Genomic DNA, 20414 nt, shown 5'->3' with positions numbered 1-20414 from the left:
TTACAAAATCATCAATAAAAGGTCTGAGTACATCATTCATAACTCTCATGAAAGTGGCAGGAGCATTAGTTAAACCAAAAGGCATAACCAGCCATTCATATAGCCCTTGCTTTGTCTTGAAAGCAGTCTTCCGTGCATCTTGTCTTGCAACTCTGACCTAATAATAGCCATTGTGCAAGTCTAACTTGGAAAAGTAAACTGCTTCTTTCAACTGATCTAATAGATCATCAATGCGAGGAAGAGGATAACGATTCTTGATCGTTATTTTATTCAGTTCTCTGTAATCAATGCACATCCTCCACGAACCATCTTTCTTTCTCACCAGTACGATTGGAGATCCACATGGTGATGTGCTTGGTCTTATGAACCCTTTATCGAGCAGCTCCTGTACCTGCTTCTTGATCTCTGCATTCTCTAAAGCGGATAACCTGTAAATTCCGATGTTAGATAATGGAGCATCTTGCCGCAAATGAATATAATGTACTATTTCCCTTTTGGGTGGCATACCTTTAGGTTCTTGAAATAGGATATCATATTCTAAAACAACTTTATATAAATCAAATTTCTGTTTAGCATCACAGCCTTCAAATACATTGGTTCTATCAGGGGTCTTTTCCTTTACAACCATTAGTAAAAATTGCTTGCATGAATTTACAATTCTTTTCATCTGCCCAGAGTTTATGAGAGAATAGTTATTTTTGAGTTTATGAGCTCTTACAATATATTCTATTCCATCTTTAGTGAGTTGATACTTATTTTCATCTCTATAGAAAATGGCTTTTCTATCATACAAGTAAGGACTTCCTAAAACACTACCACATATATCCAAGGGAACTATATCTAACTCAACTTCATCTACAAATGTTGACCCAATAGCAAACCTAAGTTTACATTGTCTTGTCACTTGTAGCTTTGCCTTATCACATACCCAACCTAATGGATATGGCTTCTTGTGAGGTGTTGTTAGCAATCCCAAATTCTTTACAATTGTTTCAGAAATCAAGTTCACTTGTGATCCACTATCAAATAAAGTATCAATCTTTTGATGCTTGGAAATAACTCTAATATGAAAAAGCTCATGTCTTTTCCTCTCATTATCTTCATTATCAATAGATTGTGCAGAATTACTTGTAGATGCTTCAGAATTTTTACCTTTTATACATGTGGCTGTGACTGTTGTTTCATCACTTGAGTCTGACCCCAAGTATTTCGGAATAGCAGCAGTAGTCTTCTTCTTCTTACCACCGAACCTCTTAGGTTTCAGCTCTGGATGCAAAGACCAGCAGTGTTCATCATCGTGTCCATCCTTCTTGCAGTGAGTGCATGAAGGTTTGTCTTTCTATACAACATTTGTCTTCCTCTCCTTCCATTTCATCTTCTTCTTTTCCTTGTTCTTTCTTGCAGAGGGTTTTGATGATCCCCCAATCTTTGGGTTCACATTCTTGCCTCTAGCCTCTATATGTCTAGCCTGAACTGATACATCATCTAGGCTAGTGGGGTTAAACATGAGAATGGTGTGCTTCAAGTAGCTATGCAGACCACCTATATACTTCAACAACGTTTCAGGTGAGTCTAGAGAAATGCCTAGAGTTAAAACTCTTTTTCTAAATTCCTGGGTATAACTTTGTACACTTTGGCCCTTTAATTGGCGAAGAGTTTGCCAACTCATCATTACTTGTTGCATATAAGCTAGTGGATAGAATTGTTTTTTTAATGGAAGGAACAAATTCATTCCAGGTAGAAAGAATTTTACCATGTCTCTTCAGATAAGCTTGTGTCATGCCTTCCCACTACACTAGTGCAGTTCCTCCAAGGCGAAGGCTAGCCAACTGAATCTTTCTCCTTTCTAAATCAATGTTCTGCACCCTACAATATACATCAATCTATCTAATCCAGTTATCTAGTTTTTCTGCATTTAATTCTCCATCATAAATTGGCAAATCAAATTTCACATCTAATTTAATCAAAGATGTTTTCTTCTTTTTCTTTTTAGGGCTAGTTTTATGTGAAGAAGATGATGAGGATGGTGATGATGGAGTAGATGGTGGAGAAAGTCTCTCTTCTTTTCCTTTGCCTTCTGGATGGGCAACTAGAAGAGGTTCCTCTGCTCCTTTATCTGGTTGAGGTGCTGAAGTGCTTTCACCTCGACCTTTCTTAAACTCCTGATACATCTCTTCCACCATGGCTCGCATGGCCATAAAGATTTCCATGAATTGGGCTTCTGATTCTCGTGGAGTTTCTTCTGCCATTCTCTTTTGAGGATAGACTATCCCAATCTCTGGATTAGCCTCAAGAAGTTCTCCTTTTCCCAGTTTGAGCTTTGACCTAGTTAACATACAAAAATCCAACACAAGCTTGTCTAACCTTAGCAAACCTAAAGCTTTGATACCACTTGATCTAAAAATGAGATCTTAGACTAATATAAAAGTATTACCGACTCATGTGCATGGATTTGCCTATATCACTTAGTGCAATGGATCGATAAGATTGCAAATAATATAGACAATGAAGCAGTTAGAAAAACACAACAGATATACGCATAACACAACAAATAATCAAGGAGTTCACCCAAAACTCTTGGGTTGCGTCTCCTGGTCCAGCCTTCAGTGGTGACCTCTCTATTATGTCTTTCAAGAGCAGAGTTTTACAAAAGTGAGATCAAGTTGATTCTCAACACAACAGATACAAAATAGTAGGAGTTTACTTGAATCCCTCAAGTCTCTTCGAGTACACAGACTCTCCCTCTCACTTTCTGTCTCTATCTTCTCTCTGTCTTAGCACTGGTTGCCCCTGTCTTTGTCATTTAGTGGCTTTTAAGCCAATCGACACTTGTTTGTTCGGTTTCCCATTTGGCCTCTATGGCTCCCAGCCTCTATCCGCTCAAATCTCCTTTGAGCGTTAAACAATCATTGTTAAATCTCTTCAGGGATGGTGGCCACCTGTTTTGTAACAGAAGGGACCATCGGCGCATTAGAAATCCCAAAACAGTCGTTCTCTGTTTACACAGAGAAATACACAAAACACTGCAAAAATCTACCCAAAGGCCTTTTATCAGACCTGAAATATTATCAATCCTGCCCTATAATCCTTTCAGATCTGTCTTCAGGCGTTATCACAAGTGATTATGATCCAATGGTTGCTATCGATTTCGGGTGGCTTATGCGCACAGAGATTACCCACCCGGAAAGATGGTTTTCTTTCTCCGGCACCGAGCCATGTGGCAGCCAGTGTATGGGCTTGGGTAGAGCCTGTCCAATACCACCTATCGCCAGAGGCCCGCCCGAAATCCCGCTTGTTACAGAACTCAAAGTGTATATTGTTGCATATATAAACCCCTTTCGGGTTTGGTTTATCGCTCCATTCGCATTTCCTTTGTTTTTCGTTTATTTAACGAAAATGCGACTTTACATAGAAAACTCCTTTTTACGGAACTCAAAATATACATATTTTTATTTATAAACCCCATCGGGTTCGGCTATCGCAAGTCGCAAGTGTATCGGCCCCGCTTCATTGTATCGCTCCGATGCGATATCCCGATGCGACATATCGCAATCGCATATCGCATACTTCCCGGACCCTTGGTAAGCGCTCCTTTGTATTTTGCTGATGCGATATCGCGAGTTAACCTGGGCCGTCGATCTGCGCGCTTGATCGATGGTCCTCGTCGACTTGGGCTAATCGTTGTCGCAGTTATCATATGGTCACCCCCGATAGACTCCGCTTGCCACCGCCGATTGCAATATGCCGATCGGATCTGGACCGTTGATCGGCCAGATCTGACAGCTACTGTGCAAAGTCGTTCAAGCCTTCTATAGACACTGTTTTCTCTTTTTCTTCATGTTTTTCTCTCCCGATAGTGTTTTCTGCCATTTTTAAGGGTTCATCCTTTGCGATAGTTTTTATTCTTTTATTTTTGAAGATTTAGAGGGTTTTGTAGGATCCATTTTGGATCAATATGCTAGGCTTCTAGTTTTAAACAATGAAGTATAAGTTTACAGTAAGATTGACAATTGATTTTTATGCCAGAGAACATCCCGAAATGGTGGATATGGGGCTACTGGTGTTCCCCTTTGATGTATGCAGAAAATGCAATTTCAGTGAATGAGATGCTTGCTCCTAGATGGATGATAGTAAGGCTTTAACCTTTTAATGCTTTAAGAATTCCATGAAAGATTGTGGAAAAGATGGAAATAATCTAACTTGAGTTTCCTTGAAGAAGATTTTTAACTATGAAGAGTATTTCAAATCCTTTCATGAAAGTGACTAGTGTCATGGAACCGTGTTGGCCTCTCAGAGTGCAGAGAATACCACAAATTTGGGTGTTTCTACCTTGAAGAGTCGTAACATCTTTCCACAAGCATATTGGTATTGGCTAGGAGTTGCTGCTCTATTGGGATTTTCAGTCCTCTTCAATGTGCTTTTTTACTTTGGCTCTTGCATATCTAAAACGTGAGTTGCTTCTCTAGAACAATATATGTTGTTCTCTATGTGTTCATCCTTTTTTAACCAAATTCTTTCATATATGAAATAATGTGGAATTTGTTTGTGCATAGCTCTTGGGAAACCTAAAGCTGTCATATCTGAAGAAGAACTTGGAAAAATGCAAGCCCAAGAGAATGGTACCAAGCAAGGACATAATAGAAAGTCATCGAGATCAAGGAGAGGATCTTCTGCAGATGACAATAATGCCTGTAAGACAACTGTTAACCTAGTCTGGTTCAGAGTTTCATGAACAGATTAAGGGGAATAGATGGAGCATGAACTCCATGATTTTGAGTTATATAACAAAGTCTTCATTGCTTCGTTATGCAGATGATATGCAGATAAGAGGAATGAGCAACCAATCAACTAATCTAGAAGGCAATGATCAGTTGGGTTTGGAGGCTGCAACAGGAGTTCTTCCGAAGCGAGGAATGATTCTTCCATTCAAAGCACTAGCCATGTCTTTTGAAGATGTCAATTACTTTGTTGATATGCCCCCTGTATGAATTTGAGCCCTGAGACTGGTCTATTATGTGATTCAGCTATTGCCAATTTTTGTGGCTTCTCTTACCTGAAAAGTTTGGCTGAAAAATTCTGATTTTGTCTGCAGGAAATGAAAGATCAAGGAGTGATTGAGGATAGGCTTCAATTGCTCCGGGATGTTACAGGGGCATTCAGACTTGGTGTTCTTACAACATTGATGGGTGTTAGTGGTGCTGGGAAGACAACTCTCATGGATGTCTTAGCTGGAAGAAAGACTGGAGGATACATTGAGGGTGATATCTGAATCTCTGGATTTCCCAAAAAGCAAGAAACATTTGCTCGGATTTCTGGTTATTGTGAACAGAATGATATACATTCTCCACAGATTACTGTTAGAGAATCCTTGTTATATTCAACATTTCTCCGTCTTCCAAAGGATGTTGACAAAGAAACCAGAATTGTAAGTCTACAACTATGATTTTCTCTTGTCTAATAGTGTTTTGTTTTGACATTATGCAAAATTGTCATATTACTGATTTGCAATAAATTCCTATTTGTAGGCCTTTGTTGATGAGGTCATCGAACTTGTGGAATTAGACAATTTAAGGGATGCACTGGTAGGCTTGCTAGGTATATCTGGATTGTCAACTGAACAAAGGAAAAGGTTAACAATAGTTGTGGAGCTTGTTGCAAATCCTTCTATAATTTTCATGGATGAGCCCACCTCTGGTTTAGATGCTAGAGCAGCTGCAATTGTGATGCGAACTGTGCGTAATATAGTAGACACTGGAAGGACTGTTGTGTGTACCATTCATCAACCTAGCATTGACATATTTGAAGCTTTTGATGAGGTAAACCAAGGTTTATGTGCTTAAATAACTTATAACGTTTGTTTAAAAGTTCAGTATTGATTTCTGACTTACAATGATGGGTTCAACTATTGTTGATGAAAAGAGGAGGGAAAGTCATTTTCTTTGGGCCACTAGGCCGGAATTCTCACAAGGTTGTTGAATACTTTGAGGTAACATGTTATGAAACCAGCTCACAAAAGATAGAAAAGATAGTTGAACGCCTTAGAATTCAGCCTCTTCGAGGGGGAAACCTCCTTTACATTACACAAATGAATAATTCTTCGATGATACAAATGAAAAGACCTCCTTTCTATATATAGGAGTCCAAGCGGTCATAACATAATCAGAGCCGACATAACAATAATAATGTAAGGGCAAAATAATAACAATAGTGGGCTTCTATGTGGCACAATAGTAACAATATGGGCACTACATGGGTACATCAATATAATAAGTGGGTTGTACTAATAACAATAAGGGGTTACACTAGTAGTATAGGGGCCTAACATGCCCCTCTCCTTCAAAAAGCGTTGTCCTCAACGCTTGAGTAGTTCTTGATGCTTCTCTATATAATTCTTGTCCTCCCATATGGAATCTTCAGTGGGTAAGTTCTTCCACTTGATGAGATACTCTGAAATTGATCGATTTTGTAGATGTCCGGTTCTTGTTTCTGTGACTGCTCCAGGTTCCAATATGATTTTTCCTTCCTCTTCAATTTCTGGCAATATTGTTTGAATTGGGATCTTTTGAAACTTTTGAATAAGTGGCCATACTTCTTCATCCTTCTTCCATTCATCCCTTGCTTCATTTATCCAATCTAATTGGATAATAGAAATAGCACAAAACAATGCTTCCACATCCTCATCCTTGAAGAATCTTCCCATTCGGTAAGGTCGCCATTTTTTAAGTGCATGTAGTATTGCCAACATTTCCTTCTCATAAATAGCTTGCTTGAGATGTAGCAGTAAAAATACCCAATCACCTACATCAAAACATTTTTCACTACGATGTTGATCTACCTGTTGTTTCGTTTGATTTTGCACCAAAGTGGCGTTATCCTTTAAAAGTTGGAGAACTTGTTGTTGATGCTCGATGTGATATTTCTATGCTTGAACCTTTTTTTGCTTGATATGTCCTTCTATCTCTAGCGTTTGAGGAGTGGTAATTTCTTCCAATCCTTTACAAGATATGGTTGGATTCATTTCTCAATGCTCGATGTGATCTTTCACTTCTTGAACATTTTTCTTCTTGATATGTCCTTCTATCTTGATAGTTTGAGGAGTGGTAATTTCGACCAATGAATTACAAGATATGGTTGGATTCATTTCTTCTTTCTCAATGTGATATTTCACTTCTTGCACCTTTTTCTTCTTGATATGTCCTTCTATCATGAGAGTTTGAGGAGTGGTAATTCTTGTCAATGCTTTACAAGATATGGTCTAATTCATTTCTTCTTTCTCTGGGGTGGGGTCCTGGCGTATATCCTCTTCTTTTGATGTTTCTTGATCCTTTTCTTCCTCCTCTTCATATTCTATGTAAAATAATTTCTTCTCAGCACACTTATGACCTTTAGTGCATTTGCTATCACAATTGTAACAAAGCCCTTTTTCTCTTTTTTCTTCCAATTGCTGTGGTGTAACCCTTGTAGGTTGTGGAAGGCTGGGAGAAACAACACTTCCATCTTTATAGTTGTGAGGGGTATGCTGCTTGGTTTCCAGAATTTTTCTTTCCACTATGTCACAAATCCCTTTTACTCTTTCCAATTGTTGTGGTGTTGTTCTAAAGAAGGTGTTTCTCTTTGTATCCTCATAATGTGCTATCATTTCCTCCGTGAAAATTGACCACGTAACAAGTTGTTTACGAGAACAAAGCCCTTCATACCATAAAAATTGATCCGGTTCTAAATATGAAGATGCAATACATACCTTTTGTAATAGTGGTACCCCATGTAGATCAAAATATTGTTCCATCTAAAGTATCCAATTTACCGGATCCTTGCCATCAAACTTCCTCATCTTGATTTTTCTTGATTTTAGGAGCTCGATCTTGAAATGACTGTAACTCTGTCCTTTCAGATCTTTAAGTTCTGAAATTGTGCCCTGTAGTAGCCCTCTGTGTCCTCTTTCCAATGCCACTAGTCTGATCCAAATTGGATTCTCCAAGGAAGAGTTATGCACAATATCCCAAGATGACCTGATTATAGACTAGTTCAGTAGAGCGAACTTGTACGACGTGCCATGAGTCACTGTTTCAACCTTTGGATTTGAAAAATATATAAAAGAAACTATAGTTCGTCCTCTTTCTATACCTTCTTACGAAATTTCAATCGGATTCTCAGAGAGAAAGTTATGACGATTTTCCCCAGGTCACCTCTTTGGAATGTAATTCAGGAGTCTGCAAAAAGACCAACTTCTGCAAATCATATCTCTTCAAATATAGTGCGAAAAGCTCTGAAATTCGAACCCGAGATTCAGCGCGATTTCTTCTCAAATGGGTTTTTTTTAGCTTCTGAAACATCACAGAAAAAAGGTTATAGCAAAAATGCCACGATGACCTGTTTGGAGCAGCGAAACCCTAGAATCCAAAGCTCTGATACCAAATGTTATGAAACTAGCTCACAAAAAGATAGAAAAGAGAGATCAACGCCTTAGAATTTAGCCTCTTCAAGGGGGAAAACTCCTTTACATTACACAAATGAACAATTCTTCCATGATACAAATGAAAAGACCTCCTTTCTATATATAGGAGTCTAAGGGGTCATAACATAATCAGAGCCGACATAACAATAATAATGTAAGGGCACAATAATAACAATAGTGGGCTTCTATGGGGCACAATAGTAACAATATGGGCACTACATGGGTACATCAATATAATAAGTGGGTTGTACTAATAACAATAAGGGGTTACACTAGTAGTATAGGGGCCTAACATAACAACTTGGGAGATTGTTGTAGTCCTTAGTAAAGGAATACTTTTGAATAGAGCACTACTTCTATACAACTCAAATGTGAGTTGATATTCTTATTTTCATCCCGAAAAACTGCAGGCTAATCCAGGGGTACCAAAGATAAAAGATAAATACAACCCAGCCACATGGAAGTTGGAAGTTAGCTCTGTTGCTACCGAACATGGTTTGGGGATAGACTTTGCAGAGCATTACAAGAAATCTTCCCTCTATAAGTAAGCATTATAGTTATTAATATACCCCCCAGATTCTCTATGCATATGATACCTAGCATTACAAGAAGTCTACAGGACACAAGGTTATCAGCTTCTTACTCACTTTCTAACATTTTCTCCTCTTTTTGGCAATAAAGGCGGAACAAAGCATTGGTAACAGAGCTGAAGTCTCTGTCTCCAGAAGCAATGGATCTTTACTTTGCAACCCAGTATTCACAAGCATTCTTTGGACAATTCAATTGTTGTTTGTGGAAGCAATGGTGGACTTACTGGCGAAGCCCTGACTATAATGATGTTAGATACTCCTTTACACTTGTCTGTGCTCTGCTCCTTGGAACAATCTTCTGGAAGGTCAGCACAAAACAATATGTACCTGAGATTTAACTCCGCAAGATAGATTACTGGCCAAAGTATCAAGTTGTTTGGATTGAAAAAGCACAAAAATGTTTACTGCTCTTATTTTGTATGTTATACTCTTGCTCTTCTCCGAAACTAATAAATAGCTTTGACTGCATATCAGGGACAACAACAATGATATTTTTATCGTGGCGGGGACCTTGTATGGAGCAGTTTTATTCTTGGGAGTTAACAACTATTCAATTGTGCAGCCTGTCGTTGCAGTAGAGAGAACTGTGTTCTACAGAGAAAAGGCTACAGGAATGTACTCTGCATTGCCTTATGCTCTGGCTCAGGTTAGTCATATTTCATTGTTTCATTTTATTCTCTATCATACTGTCCACATTCAAACTCTTTATGTTCTGAAGATTGCCCATAAAGCACAATATGGGCCTCTGGCATTTCCAATTCAAGAGCAAGATTTGGGATCAATGTGCCAACATCTTTCCACTAGCTCGTATTAGGATGGCATGGTGCTTCTACATTTTAGGGTACCCTTTGGATTTGGGTATGAGCCAATTCCAGGTTTGGAGTTGTCCACTGTGTTAACACCGTCAAGCTGCATTCTGGCAACTATTCAATTCTCCTATTCCTATGAATTTGTCACATTTTTGCAGTCACATAGTCAGATCAGATTCCTATTTACATATGTACTCTTTGATTAAAAACAAACTTTAACAGGTGGTGATCGAGCTTCCATACATACTTGGCCAGACAGTTATGTACACTCTTATTGTCTACAGTATGGTCCATTTCGACTGGACAACTAAGAAGTTTGCGTGGTTCTTCTTCCTGAACTACTTCACATTTCTCTATTTCACCTATTATGGGATGATGACAGTCTCCATAACTCCAAACCAACAAGTGGCTTCAATAGTAGCTACAGCTTTCTACTCTGTTTTCAATCTGTTTTCAGGATTCTTCATTCCTAAACCAGTATGCAACCTGTTTCTTTCAACTAAACCTTATTATCCCATATAACTAGGCAAGAACATCACATATATCTATTTTCATTTTGAGCAAGTGAAGCTAATAGAACAACTTACTATCACTGGTTCATCTTAGTAATCATCTTGTCATAATGGGTTTCTGGATGTATGCAGAGAATCCCAAAATGGTGGATCTGGTACTACTGGATATGCCCGTTTTCCTGGAGCATCTATGGTCTCATTGTATCGTAGTATGGAGACGTTACAGACCCTCTGGAAGTATTGGGTGAGGGAACGAAACCACTGAATAAGTTCGTGGAGGATTACTTTGGATACAGGCATGATTTCTTGGGTGCAGTAGCTGGAGCCCTGGTCGGATTCTCAGTTTTCTTTGCATTTATATTTGTGTTGGGCATCAAGGTATTAAACTTCCAACGAAGGTGAAAGGCAAGGCAGAGGCATTACAAAATCCAGAACCCTGGGATTGGGCCATTTGAGTTTTGAGTTGTTTGCCTCTCATTGGATTCATGAGAAACCTGACTATCTTGAGGGCAAGCTCCCTATGGTATCTCCTATCGACATTGTGAAGTAGTAGTGGCTTGGTTGTGGAAAGTTGAAGCGTCTTCATTTACTGCGTGGCTTTTATGATATCATACAATGTGTAATAATGCCTTTCGTTATGGTACAGAGTGTAGAATTAGACTCTTCAAGATCGATTTTCATTTCATGAATGTGAAAGAGTCCGAGTAATTTGTAGAGGAAGGCACATGTCAAATATCATCAATTGTGGCCTGTATTATGTTTTGAAGGATTGGGGTTGAAGGGAACATAAATTGTTATGGTAAGGTGGTAATTAATATATATTATTAAAAAATGAAATGAATTAATACAATCAAACATAATATGCAGCCCACATTGTCCAAATATGAGTTGCAGGCTCTAGATTCATAACCCAAAGAAATTTGCAGGTCCGAAGGAGGCTCTTGGAAAATGCTTCGATTGACTTTGTAAGAGTGTCGATATTCATTTGTTATTGTATTAAAAATGGCTGATTCGAACATGTCAATCCTCAATTTGGGTGTCATCATGTCTCTTACATATGCAAATGGAAACTGATCCCAAGGATTGAAGATTTCTAATTCATTGAATAACAAGCAAGAAAATAGCTTCGTTAGAAGGGTTTGCTTTCTCAATGTCAGTGAGTATCAGGCACATTTGTAATGCCAACAACAACACACAAAATCATAATATCAGTTAAAGAGAGAACCAACCTCAAAACAATTCTCAGATGCTATCACACTAAAACTTCACCATAATTGAGCAAAGCTGAGTTCTCATACCACTGTTGTAGGGAAGGGAGACTGAAATTGGCAACATAAACCATTACACAATAAGAGTAGACAAGCAAAATTTCTGTATGAATCAAATACAACCAAAAAAATGACAAATGTAGAATAGGGAATATTAGCATCTTTGTTCATCTAAGCTAGTGGCTAGACTCATATATTTGTACCGTCTCAATCAACATATTGTCCCCACGTCGCACCTCCTTTAATAAAAGCTCTGTCACGATGGTGCACATGCGAGCAAAGCTGAGTTCTCATACCACTGTTGTAGGGAAGCTTTTCAGAGCTCCAAGGTTGCAAGCCATCGACACAGTAACTGTCCATTTGATATCTCACAGCTTCTTTGCTCCACTTTCTCCATCTGACTGTAAAAATGACTTCCTCCATGGTATGAGTATTGTAAGGATGATTTGAGACAACAATATCAATGTTGTGAGTTATAAGGAGATTTTCCAAAATTAACAAAGGATCAACAACAAGTTGTAGCTTGGCATCCATCCAAATCTTGCAAAAACAATTTGAGAAAATCTTGTGGGGAAGATAGTTGGGTATGAGGCCATTCATTACAGATTCCTTGTATGGAAACTCCCTGAGCAAAACAATGTGCCAAATTCCAATTCTATGAGACTCAGGGGCTTGATCTGGTATTTGGCAAGAACTGTAAAAGTTGCATTGTCCATAAACATGAAGAAACAAACATTTTCTGTTGCGATTTTCCTAACATTCTTGGGTTGCTTAATCTTGTCATAGGCTCCAAATATTGCTAAAATTACCACAACCCCCTTGCACTGTTCCATGGCCTTCCTGTCTTCTTCAGACACAAGGAACCCAGGGTAAGCTAATTGGTAAAACCATGGGGTACGGTAATTGGCAAAACCACAAGGAAAATCGGTCCCTTCAAAATAATTGAAATACCTTTTTCTTTCCTTCACATCCAGATTTCCACCGAAGGTCACTGGACCTACTGCTGAATTGGGGTTTTCAGGTCCTTTCATGTACAATAGCTGAGATTTATCAATTAACTCTTCTTTCTGAATATGATGAACAATAGCCGAGACTGCCATCAACAACGAAACATAGTTTTAGCCTGATTACTTTTACAAACATGCATGCCATAAGGTAATGTTTCTTGATAGATCTCTCAAATTGTTAAATATGAGGATCTCTGATTACCTGAAAACTGAGAATATAAGTGGCAAGACCGATTCGCCATGGCTGTAGCTTTCCTGAGCAAATACTTCTCCGCTCCATAATTTGAAGGGTAAGCATTGCAGAAATGAAGTTGAAATCAAATACCTTCCCTCTAAAGGATTACCCTCCATTTTCTATTATACAAAGCTTAAAATTAAGACTTGGACAGTGCCGTAATCTATAACCCTAGGGGAACTCCATTCAACCATGAATACAATTAAGCAGAGCAAATGATAACCCAGATGTTGAGTAAACCCATTAAATTCTTCGATGCTGAGTAAACCCATTAAATTCTTCGAGCAGTTCAAAGGAGAAAGAGGAACCTAGAAAGAAATTACATGACTGAGTAGTTGTATGTGGCAGAGGTTATGAAAAAAGTTGTGACGAGTCACTGATGATTTGACACCCATCACTGATGATTTACCTGAACAAAACAAAGCATACGAAGGCTCTGTCAATGAAACCGAGGGTTTCTAAAAAAACATAAACGTATAATCACAGGGAAACGATAAAGAATACCAAATGTAACCAATTACCTGGCCAAAGCAATAAAGGTCTTGTGTGTTCTGGCACTGAAGGAGAATTGTCATACCAGTCATAGAAAACAGGGCATTTAATCTATGAAAAGTATGCACGTATAACCAATTTATAGAAAGTGCACTTTGAAAAGGAATAATGAAAAAACGAGCATCCCAGGTGAGGAGAAAACCACCATATCAATAATCAATGAATAATATTGAAGTGGAGCTGCAGGTCTGAGAGATTGGGGTGTGGAGATTCATTCCTTGTGCATTAAATTTCACTGCCAGTTTGATACCACTAGTTGGGAAATCTAGCTCAGTGTTGAGAAAGTTGCAGAAATGGAGCAGTTCTGTGTTAAGCATTGCAGAAATGAAGGTTGTGCCTCAGCTATGAGATCGGGGCAAGAAACCGTAACAGGTAAGTGGTTACCTCGTTACCCTAACCACCAAGGGAATAATCCGACGACACGGAGTTTTTTAATCGTCAAACAAGTGATCGGAGGGTGCAGGAGGGTACATCTAGAAGTTTAGAGAGTTCTTTTCATAGGGGAACACCATAACAGCAAGGGAATCATCAGATGGCACAAAGTTTTTTAATCGTCTAACAAGTGATCGGAGGGCGCAAGAGGGTGTACGTGGAAGTTTAGAGAGTTCTTTTCATAATGGAACACCTTAAGGGGTAAGAACGTCTTACGGCATAATAAAACATTTTCTAAATAAATTTATATTTTTAAAAGAATAATACAATATACAAGACATATTTCATTAAATAATGTATATCTTTAACGCAACACCTACAATATAAAATATTTTACAAAATATACATCTTTATAACAAACAATAATGCCATATCTGAAGAACTATTTTAAATAAAATTATATTTTAAAAGCATAACGTTGTTGTTGTTATTAGGTGTTTTTAAAATAATGGTATACATGTGAAATAATAATAATAATATAATATAATATATGAGTTATTTAAAAAAAATGTGTTTATGTTTATAGCAATAGGTTTATTTTAAATGGTTGAAATAAAAATATAATATATGAATTATTTTTTAAATAAAATGCGTATATATATAGCAATTGGGTTTATTTTAAATGGTTAAAAAAACTATAATTTATTATTTAAAACAAGTATATATTGCTATTAAAATTTACTGGTATACAAGCCAAAACTTGTTACATATTGGACTTGTGATTTTTTTTCAATCTTCAAAAAACTCCACTAATATCTGTTACATATTACACTGCTTTAGATTTGTCTATTCTAAACATATTATTTTATACAACTTAAAAAAAAAACCCTATGATCACTACATACTTGCAAAGCATATAAAACTACTTTAGACTTGGACCTTGCTACACGTTCCTATTTGCAGAATTGACATGGATTCGTCATCTTCCTCTTAGGCTGAGGTGGTGAGGCCCGACCTGTAAGGTCCTCGAGTTCTACCAGAGCGCGGGCGCGGTTGGGCGCCGGGCAAGTCGACGGTGTGCGCGGGTGCACGGGCGGTCGACGGGCGCGCGGGCGGGCGCACGGGCGCACGGGCAGGCACGGGCGCACAAGTGGGTGCGGGCTGCACGACGAGCGGGCGCGGCGACACGGGCGTGCGACGAGCTGCGCAAGAAATGTGACAAAACGTGCAGAAGAAATGTGACAAAATATGCGACGAAAGGAAAACACTTAAAATACGACTAAGTGTTGAGCATGTATATATGCGATGGTGTAAACACTTGTAAAGCCGACTTGTGAATAAGGCTTTGGGCGCATGTATGGTGGTTTTGGGGGTCGGCCAAGGGGCTGCACACCCCTTGTAAAGCCACGCAAGAATGCGTATATATGTGAGAGCTTTGAGAGCTCATTTCATCAACTCAAAAACACATCATCTCTACGCATAAGGAGAAGGGTAAAACTGCGCAAGGGAAGATAGGAGCTGCACATAGCTCATGCGCACTATCTAGGTGCGGTTTTTGGAGTATCTTGTGCTGGGTTGAGGTGTAGGCAAGCGTGCCGAGGAGTTGGTATATGTGCGGATTGTGCAGGACTTGGTGGAGAGGAATTAAGTGGCTCGGGTGAGCACTTCTCTTTGTGCAAGGGTGCACATGTATTGTAAAAGGCAGGGTTGCCTCTCGGTTGTAATATTTGGCTAAGTGTAGACTTGGTTTGGCAAGGCACACTTGTACATTTTAAAACTGATATTCTTAATATATTGTCGGGCAGACTCACATTACAGGGAGTTGCCCCTCCCCTTTATACTTGTTGCAATTGTTGTTGTTCTTGGTATAATTGCATGATGATAATGAATGAGTATGGGCTTCATTAAGTATAAAGGATAATTGCTTTTTACTTAGTTGCGAAACACAAGCTAAGTATGTTAATGTGAAAGTAGGTGTAGTCGACGAATGTTAGTATTGGTGAAAAGAAAACGTTCGGTGGTGCCGCACCTTGCTACAAGCGGTTGGAAGACTACCGTAGGTGTAGGGGCGTGACAGGTGGTATCAGAGCAGGTCTGAAGACTTGGAGAAGTCTTGCAAGAAGCTGGTGTTGAAGCTGTTGAGCAAGGTTGCTCGTGACAGGTACTTGCAGGTGAAGGAAACTGTTTCACACGAAATGGAACAAGGGTTGGTTCAGGTTGCAGGGGACTTGGTAAAGATGTCTATCTTGCAGAAATTGGGTTATGCAACCTTTGAAGAATTTGAAGGAAGTCTACTTGAAGAGTCAGAGGAAGTAAAACAAGGATTTGCAGAATGTGGCAAAAGGTTGTTTGAAACAAGGGATGCTCTTCGTGCCTTGGTCAAGGAGGGGATTTCTGATGAGAATAGAGAAGAAGCCCTTCAACTTGCAGAGGAAGCAGACTTGATTGAAGCAGAACTCAAGGAGCTTGAGATGAGACAGAAATTGAATCAGAGGAAGTGGGATTGCCTAGCTCTTGAAGTGAGGTATCTCTTAGCCTTGAAGAGGAAGGTTGAGTCTGATGGAAAGAATGAAGATGCTTCTGTGGGGATGATGCAGATACTTGGTGCTTCTGCTACTACGGAGGTGGCCTCTAGGAGGGATCCTGAAAGGAACAAGTTGGAGTATGTTCGAATGAAGGTTGGAGGTGTTGATGTGCTCACTATGGTGGATAGTGGGGCTTCTCACAACTTCATGGGCGAAGATACTGCGAGAAGAATTGGGCTGAAATTTGTACCGACAAAGGCACAAATGAAGACAGTGAATTCTCCTCCTATTGAGATTCTTGGTATAGCTGAGAGGATGGACACTACACTTGGTGAATGGACCGGGAAGGTGGACTTCACTATAGTGCGGATTGATGACTATGAAGCTGTATTGGGGATGGAGTTCATGAAACAATTTGATGCTATGATCGTTCCACATTTGAAGAAGCTCTACATTTATGATGGAAGGGAAGATGTACCCATTGGTGTGCCAACCATTGGTGTGACAAGGCTTGATTGTAAATTGGGAGTGATGCAAATGGAGGATAAGGAGAAGATGAACAAGCGGTTGTCTAGTGTTGAGACAAAGCTTGTGGAGCAGTCATTGGTCATCAAGACACTTTCAGATAACATCTTGGATTTGACAAGAAGACTAGAGTTGGTGGAGGATGATGATGATGAGGAGGAGGTATATGTGAGGCCAGATGTCCAGAAGGAAGACCGGGTTGCTTATCTACAAAGGATGGAGATTGAGGATCCTGATAGGTGGATCGAATTGATTAGTGAGGGAGAGCCTTCGGGCTCTACTCCCTCTACATCTTCTTAGATGGATGAAGAAGATGGGGCTCATTGTTAGTTGCTCATGGCAGTGAGTCCTTAAACATGTTTGAGCAAGTATGACTGATGGTGCAGGGATGGCTTGGAATCAAGCATCATGACATGTTGCAGATGAGATGGATGGAGTTTCCATGGACCTGAGCATGGATTATGGAGATGGATTCTTGAGGAGTCAAGGATGTGGCAGATGTTTGAGGAACAACTGATGATGGCATGAGGATGTTCACTCTCATGGATTGAGCGTGATGGTTGGATTAGCTACCCAACTAGTTCAGACATGAGGCCCGGAAGTGTGCAGGGATATGTTGGCATCGTGCTGGAGTATCATGGCAGAGGTTCACATGGAGACACATGATGAGGTCGACACGAGATGTTGCAGTGGAGATTGTGGCAGAGGGGTCGATGGTCATGGATCGAGATGATATCTGATGGAGAGCATACCGTTGAGGTGCATACCTTGGTATGGTGAGCTTGGTGGCAATTGGTCACTAAGTCGAGGCATGATGGAGATGAGGCTCTACATATGTTGCAAGGATGTTTGCTTTGTGTGGAGGAGTCAACATCATGGACGATGATGATCTTGGTGGATGGATACCGGGATGGTATGTTGTCGAGGACGACAACGATTTCAGGTGGAGGAAGATGTAAGGTCCTCGAGTTCTACCCGAGCGCGGGCGCGTTTGGGCGCCGGGCAAGTCGACGGGCGCGCGGGTGCACGGGCGGTCGACGGGCGCACGGGCGGGCGCGGGCGCACAAGTGGGCGCGGGCGCACAAGTGGGCGCGGGCTGCACGACGGGCGGGCGAGGGCTGCACGACGGGCGGGCGCGGCGACACGGGCGGGCGAGGGCTGCACGACGGGCGGGCGTGGCGACACGGGCGTGCGACGAGCTGCGGAAGAAATGTGACAAAATATGCGACGAAAGGAAAACACTTAAAATACGACTAAATGTTGAGCATGTATATATGCGATGGTGTAAACACTTGTAAAGCCGACTTGTGAATAAGGTTTTGGGCGCATGTATGGTGGTTTTGGGGGTCGGCCAAGGGGTTGCACACCCCTTGTAAACCCACACAAGAATGGGTATATATGTGAGAGCTTTGAGAGCTCATTTCATCAACTCAACAACACATCATCTCTACGCATAAGGAGAAGGGTAAAACTGCGCAAGGGAAGATAGGAGCTGCGCATAGCTCATGCGCACTATCTAGGTGCGGTTTTTGGAGTATCTTGTGCTGGGTTGAGGTGTAGGCAAGCGTGCCGAGGAGTTGGTATATGTGCTGATTGTGCAGGACTTGGTGGAGAGGAATTAAGTGGCTCGAGTGAGCACTTCTCTTTGTGCAAGGGTGCACATGTATTGTAAAAGGCAGGGTTGCCTCTCGGTTGTAATATTTGGCTAAGTGTAGACTTGGTTTGGCAAGGCACACTTGTACATTGTAAAACTGATATTCTTAATATATTGTCGGGCAGACTCACATTACGGGGAGTTGCCCCTCCCCTTTATACTTGTTGCAATTGGTTGTTCTTGGTATAATTGCATGATGATAATGAATGAGTATGGGTTTCATTAAGTATAAAGGATAATTGCTTTTTACTTAGTTGCAAAACACAAGCTAAGTATGTTAATGTGAAAGTAGGCGTAGTCCACGAATGTTAGTATTGGTGAAAAGAAAGCGTTCGGTGGTGCCGCACCTTGCTACAAGCGGTTGGAAGACTACCGCAGGTGTAGGGGCGTGACATGACCCATGCTGGTCCTAGCACCTCACCATCCTGCACTTCTAAGTTATTCTGCCTCTGCACCATGTCTTCTGGAGTATTGATGCGTTCCTCAACTACCAGACTATTCGCTACTAGAGTCATTCAGGGTTGGAATTTCAAAAAAAACCAGTCCGTGATTTTTTTCACAGTTTTTAATCTGTTTTCATAATTTCAAGCCAAAATCTAGAAAATTTTGTAATTTAATTTGTTTTCATAATTTCAATCAGAATCTTGAAATTTTTGTAATTTTTTAAATTGTATTTCACTAACAAATCACTCCATGACAATCAAATCACCACTCCACGACGAGAAAATCACCGAGGTGAAATTTGCCGGTCAAATTCCACTTCTGGAGCCATCTCGTCCATTCGAAATGTCAACCTGTATACCACCAGTTGGAGCTTGTCCATTTTGGTTTCCAGAAGTCCCAGTTTTTGGGTTGTTAACTCACTGTGCGCACACATCTCTGCAAGAATCATTCTTGTCAGTCGTATTATTGACAAATTTGTAGTGTATCCCAGTGCACTTTCCTGTTGCTCTACTACATTGTTCACCTCACTGATATTATCACTGTTATCCATGGTGATTGCCCTGCATAATTCCTTCCCCTTGCTCTGAGAGTATATGCCACAGTTCGCTGATTTTGGTTTCACAAGGTCGTTGTTCGTCTCTATATATATTCCGATGCCCACTCTCCTCCATTTATGGATTGTAACCACTCCTTTAATGCTGCAATGATCCCCATATAGTGATCAAACATTGTGATCCATTGCGATCTATTCGTTTCCCATCTGCTACCATTACTTTTAAATCTGCTATAGGATAAAAAAAAATGTTCAATCTTTTTGCAACATTGCATCTACGAAGTTTTGCGTACTCCTTGAGTCTATTAGAACGATAATGTTTTGCTTCTTGATGTGGCCTTTAAGCTTTAGTGTATGTGGATGAGTTATCCCTGTGATGGTTGCCAAAGAAATTCATGGCATATCCTCTTCTGATTTTGGATTAGGGTTTTCATTTTATTCATTGTTTTCTTCGTCGAAGTTGTCCTCTGAAGATTCTTCTTCTTGTTTTGCTTCGCAGTTGTAAATTTTTTGCGTTATGCATTTGTGTCCTGCGAAATACTTGTCTTCGCATGTCCAGCACTTGCCATCCTTTTTTCTTTCAACACAAGATTGTTGTTTTCCTCCATTGCACATTAGTGGTGAAACGTACTTACTAATGTTCTCTGACGATGGTTTACCTTTCTTTCCCTTGGAGTAGCTGTTTTATTTTTCATTATTGCCATATGGTGCTCTATAGAGTTTATATTTCCGTTCAATAATTATGGTTGTGTGTCTGGCCTCTTCAATGGTTTGGGTTTATATAGTTTGAACTCTTCCCAAATGTAATCTTTAAGGCCACAATGATATAATTTTAATAGTTTTTTGTCTAAAAATCCCTTGTCTTATTGCTAACACCTCCCATTCATGTGTATATTCACTCACTGATCCCTTC

General features: G+C 40.0%; 1 protein-coding gene and 1 pseudogene across 1 annotated transcript; one reads left to right on the top strand and one right to left on the bottom strand.

The window, feature by feature from the left end:
• The window catches only part of LOC149142498 (ABC transporter G family member 42-like), a 67891-nt pseudogene extending 56888 nt beyond the window's left edge, over positions 1 to 11003 (top strand).
• Positions 11004 to 12167: 1164 nt separating this feature from the next.
• On the bottom strand, positions 12168 to 13281 carry LOC149142497 (putative hexosyltransferase MUCI70). Its single transcript, XM_089449224.1, has 2 exons — positions 12844 to 13281; positions 12168 to 12727 (listed from the first exon to the last, which is right to left on the bottom strand). The coding sequence occupies exons 1-2, from the start codon at positions 12881 to 12883 to the stop codon at positions 12234 to 12236; spliced, it is 534 nt and encodes a 177-aa protein (XP_089305350.1). The 5' UTR covers positions 12884 to 13281; the 3' UTR covers positions 12168 to 12233.
• Between the last annotated feature and the right edge of the window lie 7133 nt (positions 13282 to 20414).

This window comes from Pinus tabuliformis, chromosome X, assembly GCF_031772625.1.
Source record: "Pinus tabuliformis cultivar Carrire ecotype Pingquan chromosome X, CPIR1, whole genome shotgun sequence".
Classification (NCBI taxonomy): Eukaryota; Viridiplantae; Streptophyta; class Pinopsida; order Pinales; family Pinaceae; genus Pinus; species Pinus tabuliformis.
Note: the sequence above shows the minus strand (reverse complement) of the source record. Positions and strands in the feature narration are given on the sequence as shown.

Coding starts and splice junctions, on each gene's coding strand:
- LOC149142497 (XM_089449224.1), bottom strand. CDS start 12,883: ATGGCGAATCGGTCTTGCCACTTATATTCTCAGTTTTCAG. Junction 12,728..12,843: donor CTTATATTCTCAGTTTTCAG/GTAATCAGAGAT, acceptor TGTTGATGGCAG/TCTCGGCTATTGTTCATCAT.